At 36.5% G+C, this 18261-nt stretch overlaps 1 protein-coding gene across 1 annotated transcript in view; it reads right to left on the bottom strand.

Moving 5' to 3' along the window:
• Positions 1–9020: 9020 nt before the first annotated feature.
• LOC144452788 (calcineurin subunit B type 1) overlaps positions 9021–18261 on the bottom strand; it is a 39361-nt gene continuing 30120 nt past the window's right edge. The window contains exons 4-6 of the mRNA XM_078143945.1: positions 18125–18184; positions 13759–13943; positions 9021–10087 (exon numbers count right to left, since the gene is read on the bottom strand). Of these exons, the coding sequence (XP_078000071.1) occupies positions 10040–10087; positions 13759–13943; positions 18125–18184 (293 nt within the window). The 3' untranslated portion in view covers positions 9021–10039. The remainder of the gene's footprint in view (positions 10088–13758; positions 13944–18124; positions 18185–18261) is intronic.

The raw sequence follows: 18261 nt of genomic DNA, 5'->3' as shown, positions 1-18261 counted from the left end.
CAATATACTTCATTTTAAAATTATCACATTTTGAGACGGACCGGAGTCACGGTAGAGCTGTAGTCATTTTGAAGCGTGAACGGTTCGAAAATGACTACAGCTTACTATTTTGGTTAAATTATGCTCATTGTTGACGCTATACACTACTCCACCATTCAACTCCAGGTGTGAACGACATCAATCAATATTTCGAGAGAGAGAGAGAGAGAGAGAGAGAAAAAAAACTACGTCATATCCTGTCGAGTTTTTTTGGGTTTGGCCTCGGCTAGTGCAGAATCATTGATGACTTCAATAACAGGCCGTGACTCCAGAGTACAGTTCGAGATTCGTCGAACTCTGCCGCGGGATGGGATTCGTCGGATTCCCGAGGTGAAACTAGGTCATCTTTTGGTGGACATGCTCGAGGACAGCCAGCGATATTTATCCTGTGCGCAAGAAGATGAATTTAATCGCGACACAAAATACCGTCGAAGAGAGATTAAACCTAGTGGTAAGATATACGGGAAGAGGAAGAAGTTTCCCTAAATAAGATATTTTACCAATGAATGAGGACAACAAAACACTTGGCAGCAGGCTATAGTGATTTACTACCACTCCACCCAGTATCCACCCAGTTACAGTATTTAACTGGACAAGTTGCCAAGGCGACAACTCTGTAATAACAACTCATTTGGGAAAGTAGAGAAGAATGCCGCAAGAACGGCAAACGTGATGAAGTTCAGGGAAATAAAAAGTTAAAATACACAAATCTAGCGATTACGAAGAGGAATTCGTACGTATGTGTCACGTCTCCAAAGCAATCCTCTCAACACTTATATATCAACAGGAGCGCTATGCAAGCGACAATACTACACTAGCCTTGGCTATAATGAGAACGGAACAGGGTCCGTTATAACTTCATGGAATCGATGGATGATCGATGCTCCACGAGTGTGGAATTAGGTCCCATATACTGGCAAATTGCCACAAAATAATCAAAGTGGTTTTTTTTTCTAAATATGTACAATGGATGTAGAAAAGGGGTGCTTGGGTAGCCCTTATCGCATCACAAACTAGTTCCATTACTATTAAACAGACTAACAATAGTTTCCTACAACTTTTTCAATAAAACCACTCCGTATATATAGTATCGTATTTAGAATCCCAGGGAAAATACGCTTCGACAAAAAAGGTTTAGCCTTATTATGCCACAAGCTCAGGTATGTGAATGCTATCAATTGTTCTGTTTTCACTGCCTCTGTTTAAATTATAGTATTATATTATTATTCACAGTAAGCCAATGTATGTGTATGTATGTATGTATGTATGTATGTATGTATGTATGTATGTATGTATGTATGTATGTATGTATGTATGTATGTGTGTATGTGTGTATGTGTGTATGTGTGTATGTATGTATGTATGTGTGTATGTGTGTATGTGTGTATGTGTGTATGTATGTATGTATGTATGTATGTATGTATGTATGTATGTATGTACATACGTGTGTGTGTGTACGTACGTACGTACGTACGTACGTATGTATGTATGTATGTATGTATGTATGTATGTATGTATGTATGTATGTATGTGTGCGTGCGTGTGTGTGTATGTGTGTGTGTGTGTTTGTTTGTTTGTTTGTTTGTTTGTGACAATTAGTATCAAGTACGTGCAAAATGATCCATATACCAGCATGTTTGCCTCACTAACACTAGATTTGCAAACAATTCGAATTTTTCATTGTTTCTGCATATTCGCTATTTCACCTTTCCAGCATAGCACCTAAACTAAGTAAAACACTTGTTCTCGAATACATGAGATATATATATATATATATATATATATATAACCTGAATAAATCTCTTTTAATTGGTTTGTACTCTAGTCTCAGTTATACTACGGGGGACATATATAATTCAATGTACGGGGAGGTAGTAATTGCAAGGATCTCTTTGTTGCGTCCGATATTATTTGGATGGTGATCTTTTGAGTGAACCCGGGGCCTTTACGTTTTTTCTGTATAACGTAAAATCTTCTTCTCATTGTTCCAATACTGGACCTGAACAAGAAGCTTCTCCCAAATTATCAACGTGTCGTATAGCGAGTGAATATTTGTATGCTGTTAACTTTAATGTTGTAGACAGTAAGACTTAGAAGTCTGGTGTCTCTCTAGAAATGGTGGGGGTGGGGGGAATGGGACGAAAAGATGTAGCGGATCAAATTAACACAAACACTGATGAACCCAAAGTAGCACAAGCTGAGTTTATAGGCTTTTTTCTTCAGAAAATATAGAGTATAATGTTAATGTATGCATGTCTTTGTTGACCAGTACAGTTGATAACACAATAGTAATTTCGTCGACACGTTAATGTGTGTATGCTAAGTTATGTCATCAAATTGTTTTTATGTTTATGTGATATGCCTACATACGAGGTATACATCCCTTCCCTTTTGTGGAATGGGAAGCGCGCCCGCAACGACCAATCTTTCACTCCAGTTCACATCACGTTTTACAATGAAAACTATTAACTGTCATTGGTTTGTAGACTTGTCAAAAAAACCAATAAAGCATTGTTTTGAATAAGACAGAAAAGTCTTTGTCCTTGGGTCTGTACGCGTAACTTTTCAGACTTGTAACAGGACTATTTTACTGTCTGAGTCGCAATACATCAAATGTCACATTTTAACCACACACTCTTTGGTATAGATCCTTCCTCGCTGAATTGTCATATTTGTGGGCAAAGGGTATGGGTTGGCTTACTGGGAATTCAAACCCTAAAAATATTTATAATTGAGATATTTCTGCGGGATGGGGTGGGGGCCCAGGGGTGGGGGCTTTACAAGTTGATGCGTGCATTAACCAGGTGTGTATTCACGTGCATTCACATTCATAACCTTGTAATAGCACCCTCAAGTTGATTTCAGTATTATTGTAACAAGACCTTCGTGCATGATATGATAAAGTCATCAGCATTACGGCTCGGATAGTGGTGCGATAACCCCTCTGGTTTTTTTTTTAAAAGCACCACATATAACCTCTTTCAAATGGTAGCACTATAAGATAAATCTCATGCACTTTATATATTGGACTGTCGATTACATTTTCAGACATAATGTGGTCTCGGCACAGTACCAAGGGTAACTTGTAAATTTGAGTTTTAAAATTTGTATATTTTTCTAATTAATCTACTGGTACTGAGACGAAGACGACACAGACTAATTGTTTATACACAGAAAGTACTCAGACAAAATTATGATAACACAATATACTGTGTAGTCAATAGAAACCATTTACTGATGGTATTCTTAGTACCACGTGCAACATGGAACAATCCAACCGGATTACTGCATACGTTAGTTTCTATGGCAACAATCACCTGTACACATAACTCGTAACCATGGAGATATAATAAACATTGCAGTAGATGGCTGAGGATTGGCGTCAACAATGTTTTAACTAATGCAACTCATATATGGCAATACAAATCGGGCAATATGAATTTTTCTATAATTGTAATCACGCCAAAAAAAGGATACCATTCTACAAAACGGTTTCCACCACATTAATAAGGGATTTTATTCAATGTAGTGAGCAAACTCTGTGATTGATTTTAGTTCAGATTTTGTTGTCAATAAATTGATAGATCCATTGTTCGTTTAGAAGTGTAGGTAGGTACATATTGTGATTAGAAAGGTGAGTGATATCTGCAAAAGTTTTACCTAGCACAAGAAACAAATTTCATTCCCAGTGAATATCTGAACGTGTTGATTTTTAGTACCGAATTCGTCATCAATAAACGTGTACAAATCATCGTATCTAGTAGCTAGTTTATTCTTCTTTTGTTATCGTTTAAATGTTTGCATACATTTGGTGCTTTGATTCCAGGGCCATATCTCCTTTTTAAAAAAAATAAAACACAAGACAGTTACAGTATTCGAGTTCAGTTCATCCGCTTTAACTCGATAACTATTATATGCAATTTTTTGCAAAATTTACGCATGAATTTCGTGAGTGATGGATTCTTTTTGTGTGGATGAATTAAAAATTTAATTCCTTTATCATTTGGTTTTTTCAATAAAGTGTGGCTTTTTTTTGGAAAATCATGTTACTCGTCTATTTGTAAGTCTCTGTTTGAAATGTCTTAGTATCTCTAACAAGTGTGATGTGTAAGCTAGCGACTTGAAGTTGAAGCCAAAGAACAGCTTTCCGGTCAAACCTTGAAATATGCTCTACATGGCTGTCGGTTAGGACTTTGATTCACTGGTCCCATTAACTGAAAGATCAGCCGTTGTGGGCGCTCTTCTCATCCTTTCCACAAACGAAGGGAAGGCGTGATGAAGACGCCCCCAACGACGAAGTTTACAGTCAGTGGTCCCACAAGCGAATCTACACTTGACAACGATGGACGGCCAAACTATAATTCGTTAAATTATCACAGAGGACTTACAGGTAGGCGGGGAATCACGCCACCGGTAGCGACGTGACTCTATGATCCTGTATATCCTTGACTATCTAACTAGGTGGATACTGATGATATTGTAGTCCCCGTTACCCAGCCTCTCGCCGCTGGGGTCTCTGCCTATGAGACCACCCCTAAACGTTTCGTAGGCAGAGCCCCCAGCAGCGAGAGGCTGGGTAGCCGAGACTAAAGATATCGCGACTTATGATGATTGTTATTTGCGTATAGTAGTACGTGACTCATTTGCATAATAAATGATGATTAAACAATTTTGCTCAGATAATAACACCGAAAGGCAGACATACAAAGGTAGTAATCAAAATACCGCCCCTTACGGAAGGAATTCGAAAACTCGTCTGTTTCTTTTCCTGGTGGTGGGACACGCCACTGATTTTAAAATACGTATCCTTTGAAAGTTTTATCAAAATCATGTTGATAGGGATGGGGATAGCGCTAGCTATTTAAATATAGCGGTCACTATGATGACATTGTGTGGTTTGTACATGTAGCTAGAAACCCTTTATAACATGATAAATGTAACTTTGTTACAGCAAAGTCGTGTGAAGTGATCACCTAAACTGGTCGTTGAGGGCTCCATACCCAAAATACGCTAGAATCTAGGTTATATATATTGACATTCTAGTCGAAACACGAGGATAAATACTATACAAATAACACCTTGTTTTCAGCCCTCGGTCATTAGCTTAGATCGTACCATGTGGTATGGACTTATGACCCATAGTGACCTAAATTTGCATAGAGTGGGCACATTTCTATTCTATTTTCCTTAGGGCACTACTGAAATGTAGCTAGGGAGTCCGAATGTTAATTTGCTTGGAGTATGGAAAGACTATGTGCATGAGAATGCGATGTGTTATAAAACACTTATTGCCTGCCTTATTCGGGCACTATTAGATGTTATATTACCCCTGAAAAGCCATGTGTAATAGTTGTCTACTAGTGCCCTCCTAGCCAAACAATAAGTGAATGATAATTATGATACTAGCTGAATACAAGGCAAAGCTCGCGCAGAGTAGATTTATTTGCCTCACGATGATATCGTAGACAGCGCCCTCTGCGTGGAGAATGCACATAGTATATAGAACACGCATGTGTAGTCATTGTGCCGCAATGCATCCATGGGTAAAACCACCAACAAAACATCGCATAGTATATTGGATGTGCATGCGTACTAGTCATTGAGCCGCTATACAGCCACTGCGCAAGCTATAAATTGAGCAAGTTAGCTAGCAGCAGCTTGAAGTCTCGGGCTTGAAGTAAATGCATAGACATGTGGACAGTCAATATGGATATGTAGATAACACCTAACTAACATCACGGACACCCCCATTGCGGGAAAGAAGATCTCAGACCAACTTTGGATTTTTTTTTTTTTACAAAAGTGTCAACCATTTAATAATTATAAACATCTTTACAGCAGTAAAGCTTTCTACAAAGAAAAAAATAATGACATAGAGCTTTTCAAAATATTATTACATTAACAGCAAGTTGCACGAAGGCCGAAAATTGTCCAAGATAATATGGAAATGGACAACCGGCCTAAAGGATATCAAGACTTGGCAGTACAAATCAAAAAGAAAATTAACACCTGGAAAATTTTTTTTTTTTGTTCAATCAGAATCACTGTGTTCAGAATAAATCAAAAATAACAAAGTACTTCAAAAAAATTGATCGTAATCATCATTCGTATGAAGAGTTTATTTGGATAAAGAGACTGCGGAGAGAATTTCATAACTTTGATCTTGTTTCTCTTGTAAAATATTATTAAACTACCGATCGAGATAAAAATCACGTCCGACTAAAAGCATAATAAATAAGCAGGTGTACATGTGGGTATCTTCCAAAAATATTGAACATTTAAGCAGACTGCTAATGTCCATGGAGAGAATAAAACTATAACTTTGAGGGACTTTTCGACACTTCTACACGACTGACAGATGGGTCGTTGTTGTTTTCACTCCGATTAACCATAAGCTGGACATATGAGTAATGGCAGCGATTACTGGAGTGTAGACAGCGACGACTCTTTCAATCTACTCGTCTACAAGCAGCATGTCTTTACCCTTCCAAATATCATAATAAAATTCAAATTCACACTTGCTGTCCTTATTACAAAAGGTAAATGTCATTGTAATGTACTTTTCTTCATTTCATCTTACAGAATACACTGCAAATGACATTAAGTGTTTTATGAGGAACGTGATTAGCTTCCAAAGGTAACATGCTAAAAATTGGAAAAATAATGATCAAAAAAAGAAAATCTATATGTGTTACATACTTTGAAAACTGTTTCCACTGATCATGTGAAAAGGTATCACAAACTCAGAAAACCTACTTTCCCTGCAAAGGTATTCTGGAAAGGAAAGACAAGCGCCCTCTATGCTGCTTTCATTTTTAAAAATATCCTTTTGTTTTTAAACTGGGCTGGAATCACAGTAAAATGTACACAGCCAACACGAATATTACAGAATGTTGGCATTCTACATCTATGCAGTCCTTTCCTGGGTGAACAATAACACAGTGAGACAAAAAAAAAACCCTACTTTGTCAAGTGTACTATCAATTACTTTGGGTCTCCATGTAACAACAAAAATAGCCCTCAAATATCTCCAGTTCAAATGTACCCCTTTAAAAGTTAAGTTAAACACAGAAGAAGCAACATCAAACTTTTGTGAAAATTACAGAACTTGGTGAGTGCAAATTTTTTCAACTTGTTTGTACAAAACTGACAGCTACAAAAAAGATGACATATGAAAACGTAAAATCTGCCTACTACTTCCTTCTATGAATGGTTGCATGAGTTGTATAAGAGGTGCAAATTGACCTTTTGAAACAGATAGGTGGTCATTTAAAATGAGTCATTATCACGATGTATGAAAGAAACCGTAATTATGCAGCAAAGATGTCCATGTTACACAGAACAGTGTCGACATCTGCATACGACTGCTAAAGTAAGCCATGTCAAACGCATTCTTCTCTTCACCAGCTGCATTACCTTGTTACTCACATAGTGGTACAAAAATCTCAAATTTTGATTCCCGTCTCCTGTATAGGTCAGATACTACTGCCTTTAATTTAATTAAGACAGCCAACATTTCAGCTTAAACAGAGTGTGTAATTATATCAATATTGACTCACGTAAACTTTTTATTGTGGATAATTCCTACATCTAAAACGTGAATGAGCAGTGACACACATATATTATATAATACCATGAAAAATGAAGTTACACATACAACTTTTTCTTGAGAGAAAAAAAAAAATATTCCCCATTTTTTCACCTTTGTGCCAAGAGATTGCCGACGTAAAAAGAGTTCCTTAGAACATCTTGATTTTGTGCATCCCAAGGAATGGTTTCACCAATCCAAGGATAACGACAGCGTACCAAAATGGATAGAAACTGAAACAGAAGCTTTGGCGCGTGTTACTGAAGCGAGTCCACAGACAGACACCACTTTTTTTGTTTTTTTACACATAAACACACAATTACAATTGTATTTCTTGGTGATTGCAGCTCACTATAAGTTGCATAAATGTGATGTTAAATGTATCACTACGGTAACTAGATGAAACACGTATTGATTGAAGATTCACACGGCGAGATTTAGAAGGAGCGACGTAACGACTCCCTTGAAAATCTCTAGAAAAAAACCATGGTTGAGGTTGCATTTATACATACAGAGGAATGTTACCTTCCCAAAGCTGAATATTAAGTTCCAGTAATGTAGCTCAGATTTATTCATATAGTAAGTTAAGAACACATGTAAAAACAAACGTGACCACTCCTACCAAAACTGTTAAGTATAAACATCCCTGCCAAAGCACCAAAATATCGGATGGTTTTAAGGAAACTCAGTGAAATCACATATAATGTTAACACTCGAAAAGAAACAAAAAAAAAACCACAATAAAGAGTTCGGTTTTTTAAAAATGATATCCAAGGTAACATCCAGCCAAAGGGTGTCAAACACCCTAAATAGTAACAAAACGGTAAAAGAAATATTTCTTGTAAAAAATAAAAAGTGTGAGGAGGACCAGTGAATGAAAATACAAAATATCGTCACAATATACAAAATGGAGGCCGGCACCTGATTCATCTTCCAAACCACTGAGCTCTGTGTCATAATGAAAGTAAGGATTGTTGGGGGGGGGGGGGGGGGGGGGACTTTCCCTATGATTAATCTAGTACATGTACCTGTCCCAGAGTTCAAAGTAAAAAAAAAACCTCACCCTTTAGCTTGATTTATCCTCTAATCCTCTAATGAAGCAACCAAACAATCATGGTGAGATAACCCGGAAGTTTTCAGTGGAGGGGTCAAGGGTCAGAGGTCATCAGGACAGCTAGTTCTAAACTACAACTTCCTATGCCATGCTCTCATGGGCCAATGTTTTTTTTTTAGAGTTGCATGTGTTGAGTTAGCATTGCAGCCAGCCAGTCAAGGTTAGTAAGTCCCTGTCTTTTTTTCTCCACTTCCCTCCCTGAATTCAACAACAACAGTAGTAGTAGTAGTAGTAGTAGTAGTAGTAGTAGTAGTAGTAGTAGTAATAGTAGTAGTAGTAGTAGTAGTAGTAGTAGTGGTGGTGGTGGTGGTGGTGGTGGTGGTGGTAGTAGTAAGTTGTTGCTAGGCAACCGACAACAACTGAATGTTCTAAGGACAGAACTGAGCAGTTTGGAACATAAATTGGAATAAAGCCTACATAAGAAAGAAAGACAACTTAATTTACTGAATATAAAGACTGTACATCTGACTGTTCAATCTGAGTATGGTAATTGTGATAAATCCCAGTTGGAAATATTGAACACAAACAATATGCTCATTTCCAGCAAATGAAAACCATGAATGAAGTCACATGCCCTTATTATTATTTTTTTTTAATATAAAGTTTTCAACAATCTTATTATTATTGCTGATCTACCCTCTAGTGTGTACATGTACAGGTTGCTGTTCTTGTCACAAATCTTATTGAAAATACTGTCTCCCCTCAAAAAAAAACAAAAAACGTTACCGCTCAAAATAATTTAAAATTTGGAGAGAGAGAGAAAAAGTGCGCCCGGTGGTGTGTTCCAACTGCTCAGAATATTATAACACATCTGCTGTTGACTGTTTGAGAGAGTGTAGCACACCAAAAAATGATACACATTAATAATCTCACACACACATAGTATGCTACAACAACCCATTAACTTATTACACTCTCCCTCTACACCTTTCAAAGTTCTTCTTTCTTTCTCTTTTTTTTTTAAACAATAGGAAATAGTCGTTTTCTTTTTACTTCTTAAATACAGTTAAAATGTGAAAAAACTTTTGTAAAAGGATTGCGAAAGTGATACTTAATGAAGAAATTTGAAGATGGAACGAGTGTATGAATTGAGACAATTGTCAAAATTGTTTTAGAATTCATTAGAACAAGATGGAAAAAAAGAGTTTCAACTGCACTGCAGCTCAGGAAATTTGTAGTTTTTCGTTGTTGTTGTTGTTGTTGTTGTTGAAGAAAGCACACCTACTCCATAGAGAATTAGTTTTTATAAAGGAATAAAGGATGGGATGAAATGAATGGGGACTAGATTTCTAATTCTGTTATACATCCACTACCATCTTTTTGTGAACATCTGTGTTTCCGACAACCTGTTGACAACAAGAGAGAGAGAGACAAGAAAACAACCACCGGTTAGTTTATAAACATACACCAAATGTTGATGTGTACGCTATGGACACTCAATAATGGTACAATTGGGTATTTGTATGGTATATTTGCATCATATGTGTATTCCTTGAAAATGAAAGTGTCGCTTACTTTTTGTTATGTGGTGACATAAATTTCTTTCAATACTCGTTACCTCAGATAGGATATTACCATCTAGACACATCATGGGAATAACGACTATTTAACTTTTTGGTTGACAAAATAAACTTCTGCTCCATGTGCTACTCATGCATTACTATAGTTGCATGTGTAAGAATAAGTCAACCGCCTAAGCCTAATTTTGACCCCCTAGCACGATGTAAATCGTTATTAAAAGTACCAAGAATTAGAGGTTCTTATCCCATTCACAAAACCTCATACTACCTTAAGTTAGGAGTTGTATTCTTGTCAATGGAGGAAATACGTCCATCGAGAAATATTTACAACAAAGTGGAAACTGCTTAAAGCAAGGTGTACAGTAGAAAGATAATAGTAGACAATTTAACAAACTTGTTATCAAATGCATCAAAATTAAAGTTCAATAATATTCATTAAAACTTGTGACAGTGAACTCGTCTTTAATTACAGCACCCTGACAAAAGCGTAACAGAGGTGGAACAATGGTCAATATTCTATCCTATCAACGAGGGCGCTGTTTATCAAAAAGTGGCTTGACACGTACAAAATAGTTCAATCTCATTATTGCTAACCTTGACAAAGTGCAATAGTTGAACACTTAATTAGGCGCTGTATAAAGAGACATTCAGTTACAAATACAATGTACGCTGTAGTTCAAATGGTGAATGTTAAAAGTCCCTGCTTGTTTTCAGGAGCAGGCTGAAATATAGAGTGTTGTAGGGTACGAGATTTAAAATAAATATTGATATATTATACTTTGAAATCGTATTCAGGTAACACACGCCAAAATACCATAATAATCCACTGAAATGTCTACCCATCAAATACAACACAGATTGTGATTTCATGGATTTCACAGATGTCGCTATCCTTAACATTCTATATCACAAACATTAGTCATACAATTTATTCTGTGAAATCACGGGGTCTACATATCAATATATGTATTGTGAAGGGTTGACCTACATATGGTTGGTTTTAACTGTGGGAATTTTTATCAAACACATCAATGCTATCATTAATAAGGGTCCATCAATAAAATCGAGTTGTGATATCCACTTATCTTCAACGTATATATGCTATCAGTTACAATATTGATGAGGCAGATCATTGGAAAGGAGCCATGACTTTTATAACCTACCAGGATCTCAAACTAACAGACGAGCTATTTACACAATTGCTAGACTTAACGCATATAATGCTGTGATGCAATAATTAAGCATTTATAGGACAATATACACGTAATGATCACAAGTTAACAAGAATCAAATGTCAATACGACGACAGAGGTTTAGAATGATGAAATAGAGCTATTAAAACGATAAAATATAAGCATCTCAAAGGTTAGCACACCATGCCCTATATTTTTTCTGGTTATACCTAATCAACATAAATGGATTCCTTAAAAGATAGAATGTAATTTTATACTGCACAGCAGTAAAGTGTGTGTGGTGTTGTTAATATCTTTTACTTCACTACACCCTTTGCCCTTACAGTTCTGAAAAGTCAAACCATCATAGATGTACTTTTTTTTTGGCAAATTTAATTTTACGGTACTGTATTTTTCTGATTTTTACACATTAGAGCCAAATGTCATGTGTTTCCCCCTACTTACTCACTCCTCCCCCATGGGAAATACATACAACTATCAAGCAATCCATTTTGTAGCTGTTTAAAACAACTACTCAGTGATAACTATATTTGTGATTATTGAGTTATTACTTTGTTTTTTTGGCCTGGTTGATCATTACCGTACAGGAAGTGTGTCGTCTAATGACAGAATTTTTTTTTTTTTTGCGTGTGTGTGGATCAAAATGAAAGAAATTGGTTTTTCTTGTGAATTACCCTACTGTATAGGATAGGGTATTACTAAATTTTGGTGGGTCACACATTGCTGTTTGTCACTAGCGTGTCATATTCAATGATACTGGCTAAGAAGGCATACAACTGTGTACCAGCTGAGGTGACTGCATCACGTCAGATAAGTATCTGTCTGCAACAGAGACAGATTACAATACCTAATCTAGAAATGATGAGAGTGTATAATCGAACCTACAAACAATCAAAGCATGGGACACGTCTCAATTGAATACAATACATTTAGCCTCAGGTATTACGAAAATATGTTGACGGAGTAACACATCCTTACAGCTATACTTTTAAAACATCTTTGAAATTTGCGTGACAATGGTTTGTACTTTTAGTTCACTTTCCTGAGGCAATGGGGAATTAATTTCTTATCATTCGCAAAAGAAGTAACGTGCTGTTTTGTACAACTTTTACACTCTGTTTATAAATTGGTAAGTTATCTAAGATAGCTGACTATTTGGCTTTCAACAATATTCACCATTGGTTGGTTGGTGATACAAATATAATATATGATCCAATAGTAGACTGACATCAACCAAAGTAGTAAATTTAATAACTTTGATTTTCAATGAAATTCGTCCCCGGGACACATTCTACATTAAAGGGGGGCATAGACTGCAACTTCACAATTTTTGATGGTTACTCTGATGTATATATATATACTTTAATGTTACTCCTATCAAATTTTGTCCAGCAATGCATACTGCTCTCACTAGAAATTTGTATGTGTTAAAGTGATACTGAGTCATATGACATAATATTTTGGTAACCAAAAAATTTGTAAAACACCATACTTGGTTTCAATGCCTCTTTGTGAAAATCTCTACCTCACCATATCGACTTAGACTTGCTTTTAAATATGTTTGAATGTGTATTGCACAGTAGATTTTCTAAGTTCATTTATGGGGGACTCAGTTACAGAGTGATCACTGGTACAGATTCTGATATCTAGGCATGGCTTCCTTTTGCAGTTTGAACTGGATACACTTGCAACTGCACACACAAAAACACGGTAACCAATTTGGTTATATATGGAACTACAATTTTAAAGTTCATCCAGTACGATGAAGGTCATGGTCAAACAGAATATTCTACAGGCAAAAATTCACATCATACACATCCTTTGTGTATAGAATTCCCAATAGCTGTAATGCACGTTTACATCTTGCTGGGGAGTATAATACGACAAAAAAAGGTCGAAATTCTCGCGTGCGCCTGTAGTAATGCCTGATTAGCACATGGAGTAGAAGCTATGTTGTCAACAAAGAAATCAAATGATAGTTATTTTTATGTCATGCCTGGGTGGTAATATTCAATTTCATCTGAGGATAACAGTTACTCTTCAGACACTGTCAAAGTCATGTATTGTTATCACATACGTTGCTATAAAGGCGGCCATATTTTAAACGCCACACAGATAAATATGTACATGCGTGCGTGATTGATCATCTTGACATATTGGTTTTGTACTTGGAGGGAATAAGGACTTCAGATTGACCCCCTACAGTGCTAGCCTCCTTCATGCATTATATCGGAGGGAGCTAATTATGAAAGTGTCAACATATAAAAAATAGTACTTAAAATATACACAAAAGAGTTGACTTACTGCACAAAACTCTTGAAAAGATATCCTGCCATCACCGTCTGTATCTGCATTTATGATAGTTTTATCCACTATCTGTTGTAGTTGAGTGTCTTTTAAGTTGCTGCCCACCATCATTTTTAAGACGTGAAATAATTCTCCATTTGTTATGTAGCCATCCTTGTCCATATCATAGATTTGAAAAGCAACTGTAAATTGTAAAGAAGTATGGTCAGAACTGATCATCACACAGCGGTGTAACTCAGTACAATGTTGGATCACTTTGTCCTACCTGCTATTAAATTTCAACTTGTCCCCAAATTTCAAATTGTCGAAAGTCTCTCAGAAGATTGAACACTACAGGCTCAGCAATTTTTACTTTCAATTTTTTTTTTTTTTTTTAGTCTTTGATCGACTCTTTACTTGACGACTTATAGTATATGTTCTAATGTGTAACAAACAGCTGCAAGCTATGCACACTTGGTATAGGAATATATATCCATCGGCCTGGCAGGTACACAGTGTTACCTAAGGCATAGACCCCGGGCTTGGACCACACGCTTAATTGCACTGAGCGCTTTAACATCCCCATACTCCTACTACCATTTAAATACAAGACCGTGATTTCAGAAAGAAAGTTTGCTTCGGTTTGAAAAGTTTATATCATAATGGGTTTATAATGGCACAAGTTGAAATTGGGACAAGTTGAAATTGCGGCGAGTTGATGTAGGACGAATTGAAATTGGGACAAAGTGATTATGAATCGAAAGTCATTCCCTTTACCAAACAAGGAAAAAGATGTATAACTACAAAAAGAGAAGTCAGTTTAATATATAGCTGACAGCCAAGAGAGAGAAATACCTTTATTATCTTAGCACTATTCATTTGGTACAAAGTAAAGCTGTTAATTACTAAAGGAAAGTAATTCATTATAATTGTAAACCTTTATCACCAGATCTACTAATACCAGATTTACTAATAATATATTGGAAAGTTTCACCAAGTGCTTATTATCTTAGTCTCAACATTATTAGCCTTTCAGTTCCCAGACTCAAAATAATGAAGGCTGTGTTTTTACTTTGAGAATAATTTGAAAACTGTGAACAAAACAGACATTTTGTGTATTGGCTAGTTGAAGCAGGACAACCGATATACAATTCTTGTTTATATACGATGGTAAATATCATACATCCATCTTAGCCCAAATCACAAAATGTATCCCAACATTTTTCAAACACAATACAATCGCAAGTCTGGCTCTACGAGAATGTCCAAAATTCCTTGATGACACAGTTTCTGACTCCTCATTTTTAGTCCAAAATTTAAACCATTTTCATTAATTTTTCACAAAGTCATTTGTTTTAGCCACAGACAGTGAAGAGACTGTCGTCTGTCTTTTAACTGAGAATTATCACTGGGACCTAAATGTTCTCTACAATTGCAGACTTGCCGCAGAAACTAAGCTCTGGACTGATATAATAAGCACTTGGTGATATTCTTAGAGCACCATGACAAACCCAAAGCCACCCAAATTTCAAATGTTAATAAGTGATGCATGCAGGCTAAGCCTAGCTGATCACAAACTCCATGCAATGAGAACTTGCATAGCCAAAAAAATCTTTTAAAAAAAAACAAAAACAAAAGAAAATAACAGGACATAAACAGTAAAGATTTCTTGAGACAGGACATATTTCCCAAAGTTGTAAATGCATATTTCTACATGGCCTATACAATCAACACTTCTTTTCTTTCTTTCTTTCTTTAATTGCAAGTGTCATCACCATTCAAAGAGTGTGCAAAGGATGCCTTGATCACACCCTGTGGGCGGCTGTCCTCGGATTACAAAATGCCAGTGTATTCCAATCAAAAATCTTCTCATAATACCAGATTCGGGTATTTATTGATGACAAGGGTGATTCAAAGGTGAAATGACATGTAATGGTAGAATCCATGCACATCATTGTTTGCTGGTGCAATACTTAAACAGGAAAAGTTAGCTAACAGTTAGCAAACCGTTTGTGTATTGAATGCACCTCGCAGAATGAGGTGTCACATCTCCAACACATCAAGCTATCCTACTTGATTCAGACAGACATGTTATCAGTGCACCACAGATGTACTTTCAAAGTGTTGGTATTATTTATGGCCCCTATCTCAGACAGCAGCACCAGGCAATGCTATCATATCCGAGTGACATCTCATGCTATACATTCAATGACTCCACAATCAGCAATGAGCAGATAACATGTATAAACCAGCTCCACTAGCCATTGGACCACCAGCACTCAACGACCAGCAAAATATACAGATTACAAGCCAACCTCTCTAACATTTGGACATCGTGATGCCACGACCAACAATATGCAGATTATGAGCCCACTCTACAAACCATGAGACCTCCACAACAAGCACTGTGCCAATTACAAGCCAGCTCAAATAACAAGTTGACCATCACGACACCATCATACTCCCACATATGTGTTTTACTTGTAGTATGCGATTTGGGGTTTGCATGAAGTGAAACCCACTTTTTTAAGTTCCTGAAGGTATGATTACAACAGGATGTAAAGAATCACGTCACATTCCATTTTTAGCATCATATTGTTAAACACCACTCCTTCCCAACATCAGTCGGTACATGTATCTGATCAGTACACACACAACTAACAATCCAACTGTGCTTGGATACATGCACAAGTAAACAAGTAATTTGTCTGATGAAGATGTTGGACACCACTTCTGGTCCCACGCTGTCATGCAGGACAGGAATGTTAGACAAAGGTTCAGCTTCGGCACTATCCCATGCACATGCTCAGTTCCCATCCTTATTGGGCAAAAAAGTGCATCCCTCATTTCACGTCATTACACACTTGATTTCCCTCTGTTTTTGCTTCTAGCATGGTTATTACATTTATGATGATGAATATTTGTCTCTGCGATACAATGCTACCAGAATTACTGTGTATCTGAGAGATGCCACGAGTCTATTACTTGTATCACCGGTACGAGTATTTCAAAAAAAAAAAACTGACAGCTTTACCAATTTTGTACAATGCACAACTTCCAGTGACAAATGTTATTATGCCATACGCAAACCTGGTTGAACATCTTTGAGCAATAAATATGGGTTTTAATACCCTGGTTGTTCATTGAACATCACTGGTTCTCCAGTGCCACAAAATCTTTCACATTACCATTACTTTTCCATTTTTTTCAAAAATTATGCTTGCTGAGTTATTTCCCCCTTACTTCATCCAGATGAAAGATACCCATGAGCTAAGGAGTTTTGTCACTACTTGTCTATCAGCTCATAGTGACAAAGCCCCTTAGGTCACTCATATTTTCCTTGGTTAAACCATGAAAACCCTTGTAGGATGTTGTAACGTTGGATTATTTAGGGAACCAAAGCTATGTCAGTTCTCTTCATCTCAGTACTGCTGTCATCATTGGTGTGTTTGCAGCACAAATAGTTTTAAATTTGAAGGCAAATTCTGCATTTACTTCCTGTACAGAAAGCGATCTCTTGTACATACACTAGAAACATGAACGGCTAGAACTTCATCAAAACCATATTGTTGCGGGTAACATATATCAAAGTGAATGTCACTATGGAAACAGCAGATGAAAATATACTTGTGTACGCTATTAGTGGTCTGGTTGCTGACTTTTGCCATTTAAAGAGTTCCCTACGTAATATTTCCCTCCCTCCGTGGAACTGTTGTGAGGCTTTATAAATAGAACACAAGTCTTTCAATCCTGTGTTTAAGCTGAATATAATGTACTCAATAAACAGAAATTAGTTTACACAGTAACAAAAAGCTGTAAAGTATATACTGTGTACTTGGTAAAACAAACTCATTTCTTCACAAACAAAAACGTTCAAAAAACGTATAACCTGTTGAAAGAAAATACATGAAAACACAACCCTAGTAAATCAAGGTAAAAGGAAAAAAAAATGCAAACAAGCATTCATTATTGTCAAACTGTTTGTCAATACCATCACAACCCGAACTGCTGAAAGCTAAGATATCAAGAGCCGTCAGACCACATTCATATTAATAACAGTATTTTGAATTGCATAAATTAACATACAATTATATCTCTGATCAAGTTTCAGTTAAACAAACAGTGATGAGAGAGGTCATGGTAAGGTCATGCATTTACACACAGGGAAATCAACAAAGAAACAGAATATAATAAAAAAAAAACACCAACAGAATCGTGTGATTATCAGAAAAAAAAACCAGAACGAAAAAAAAACAAAAAACCCAAAAATCATGAAAACAGTGACTGCTGGCTTGTAGCATGTGGAAGCAGATGGTAGAGAGAAAAATATGATGTGTTTGCTGCCAAGTTTGGGGCTGGACTACCTGATATACCCGATACCTACATCTTAATTTTGATTCCTTATCTCCTTTGACACTAAACTGTGATACACCTTGAATAAATTCTGTAAGAGATAATAAAACACATTCAGTCACACAATGGGTCAGACAGGTTAGAGGGTTGGGGAGGGGGTGGGGGTGG

Source organism: Glandiceps talaboti, chromosome 2 (genome assembly GCF_964340395.1).
Source record: "Glandiceps talaboti chromosome 2, keGlaTala1.1, whole genome shotgun sequence".
NCBI lineage: Eukaryota > Metazoa > Hemichordata > Enteropneusta > Spengelidae > Glandiceps > Glandiceps talaboti.
Note: the sequence above shows the minus strand (reverse complement) of the source record. Positions and strands in the feature narration are given on the sequence as shown.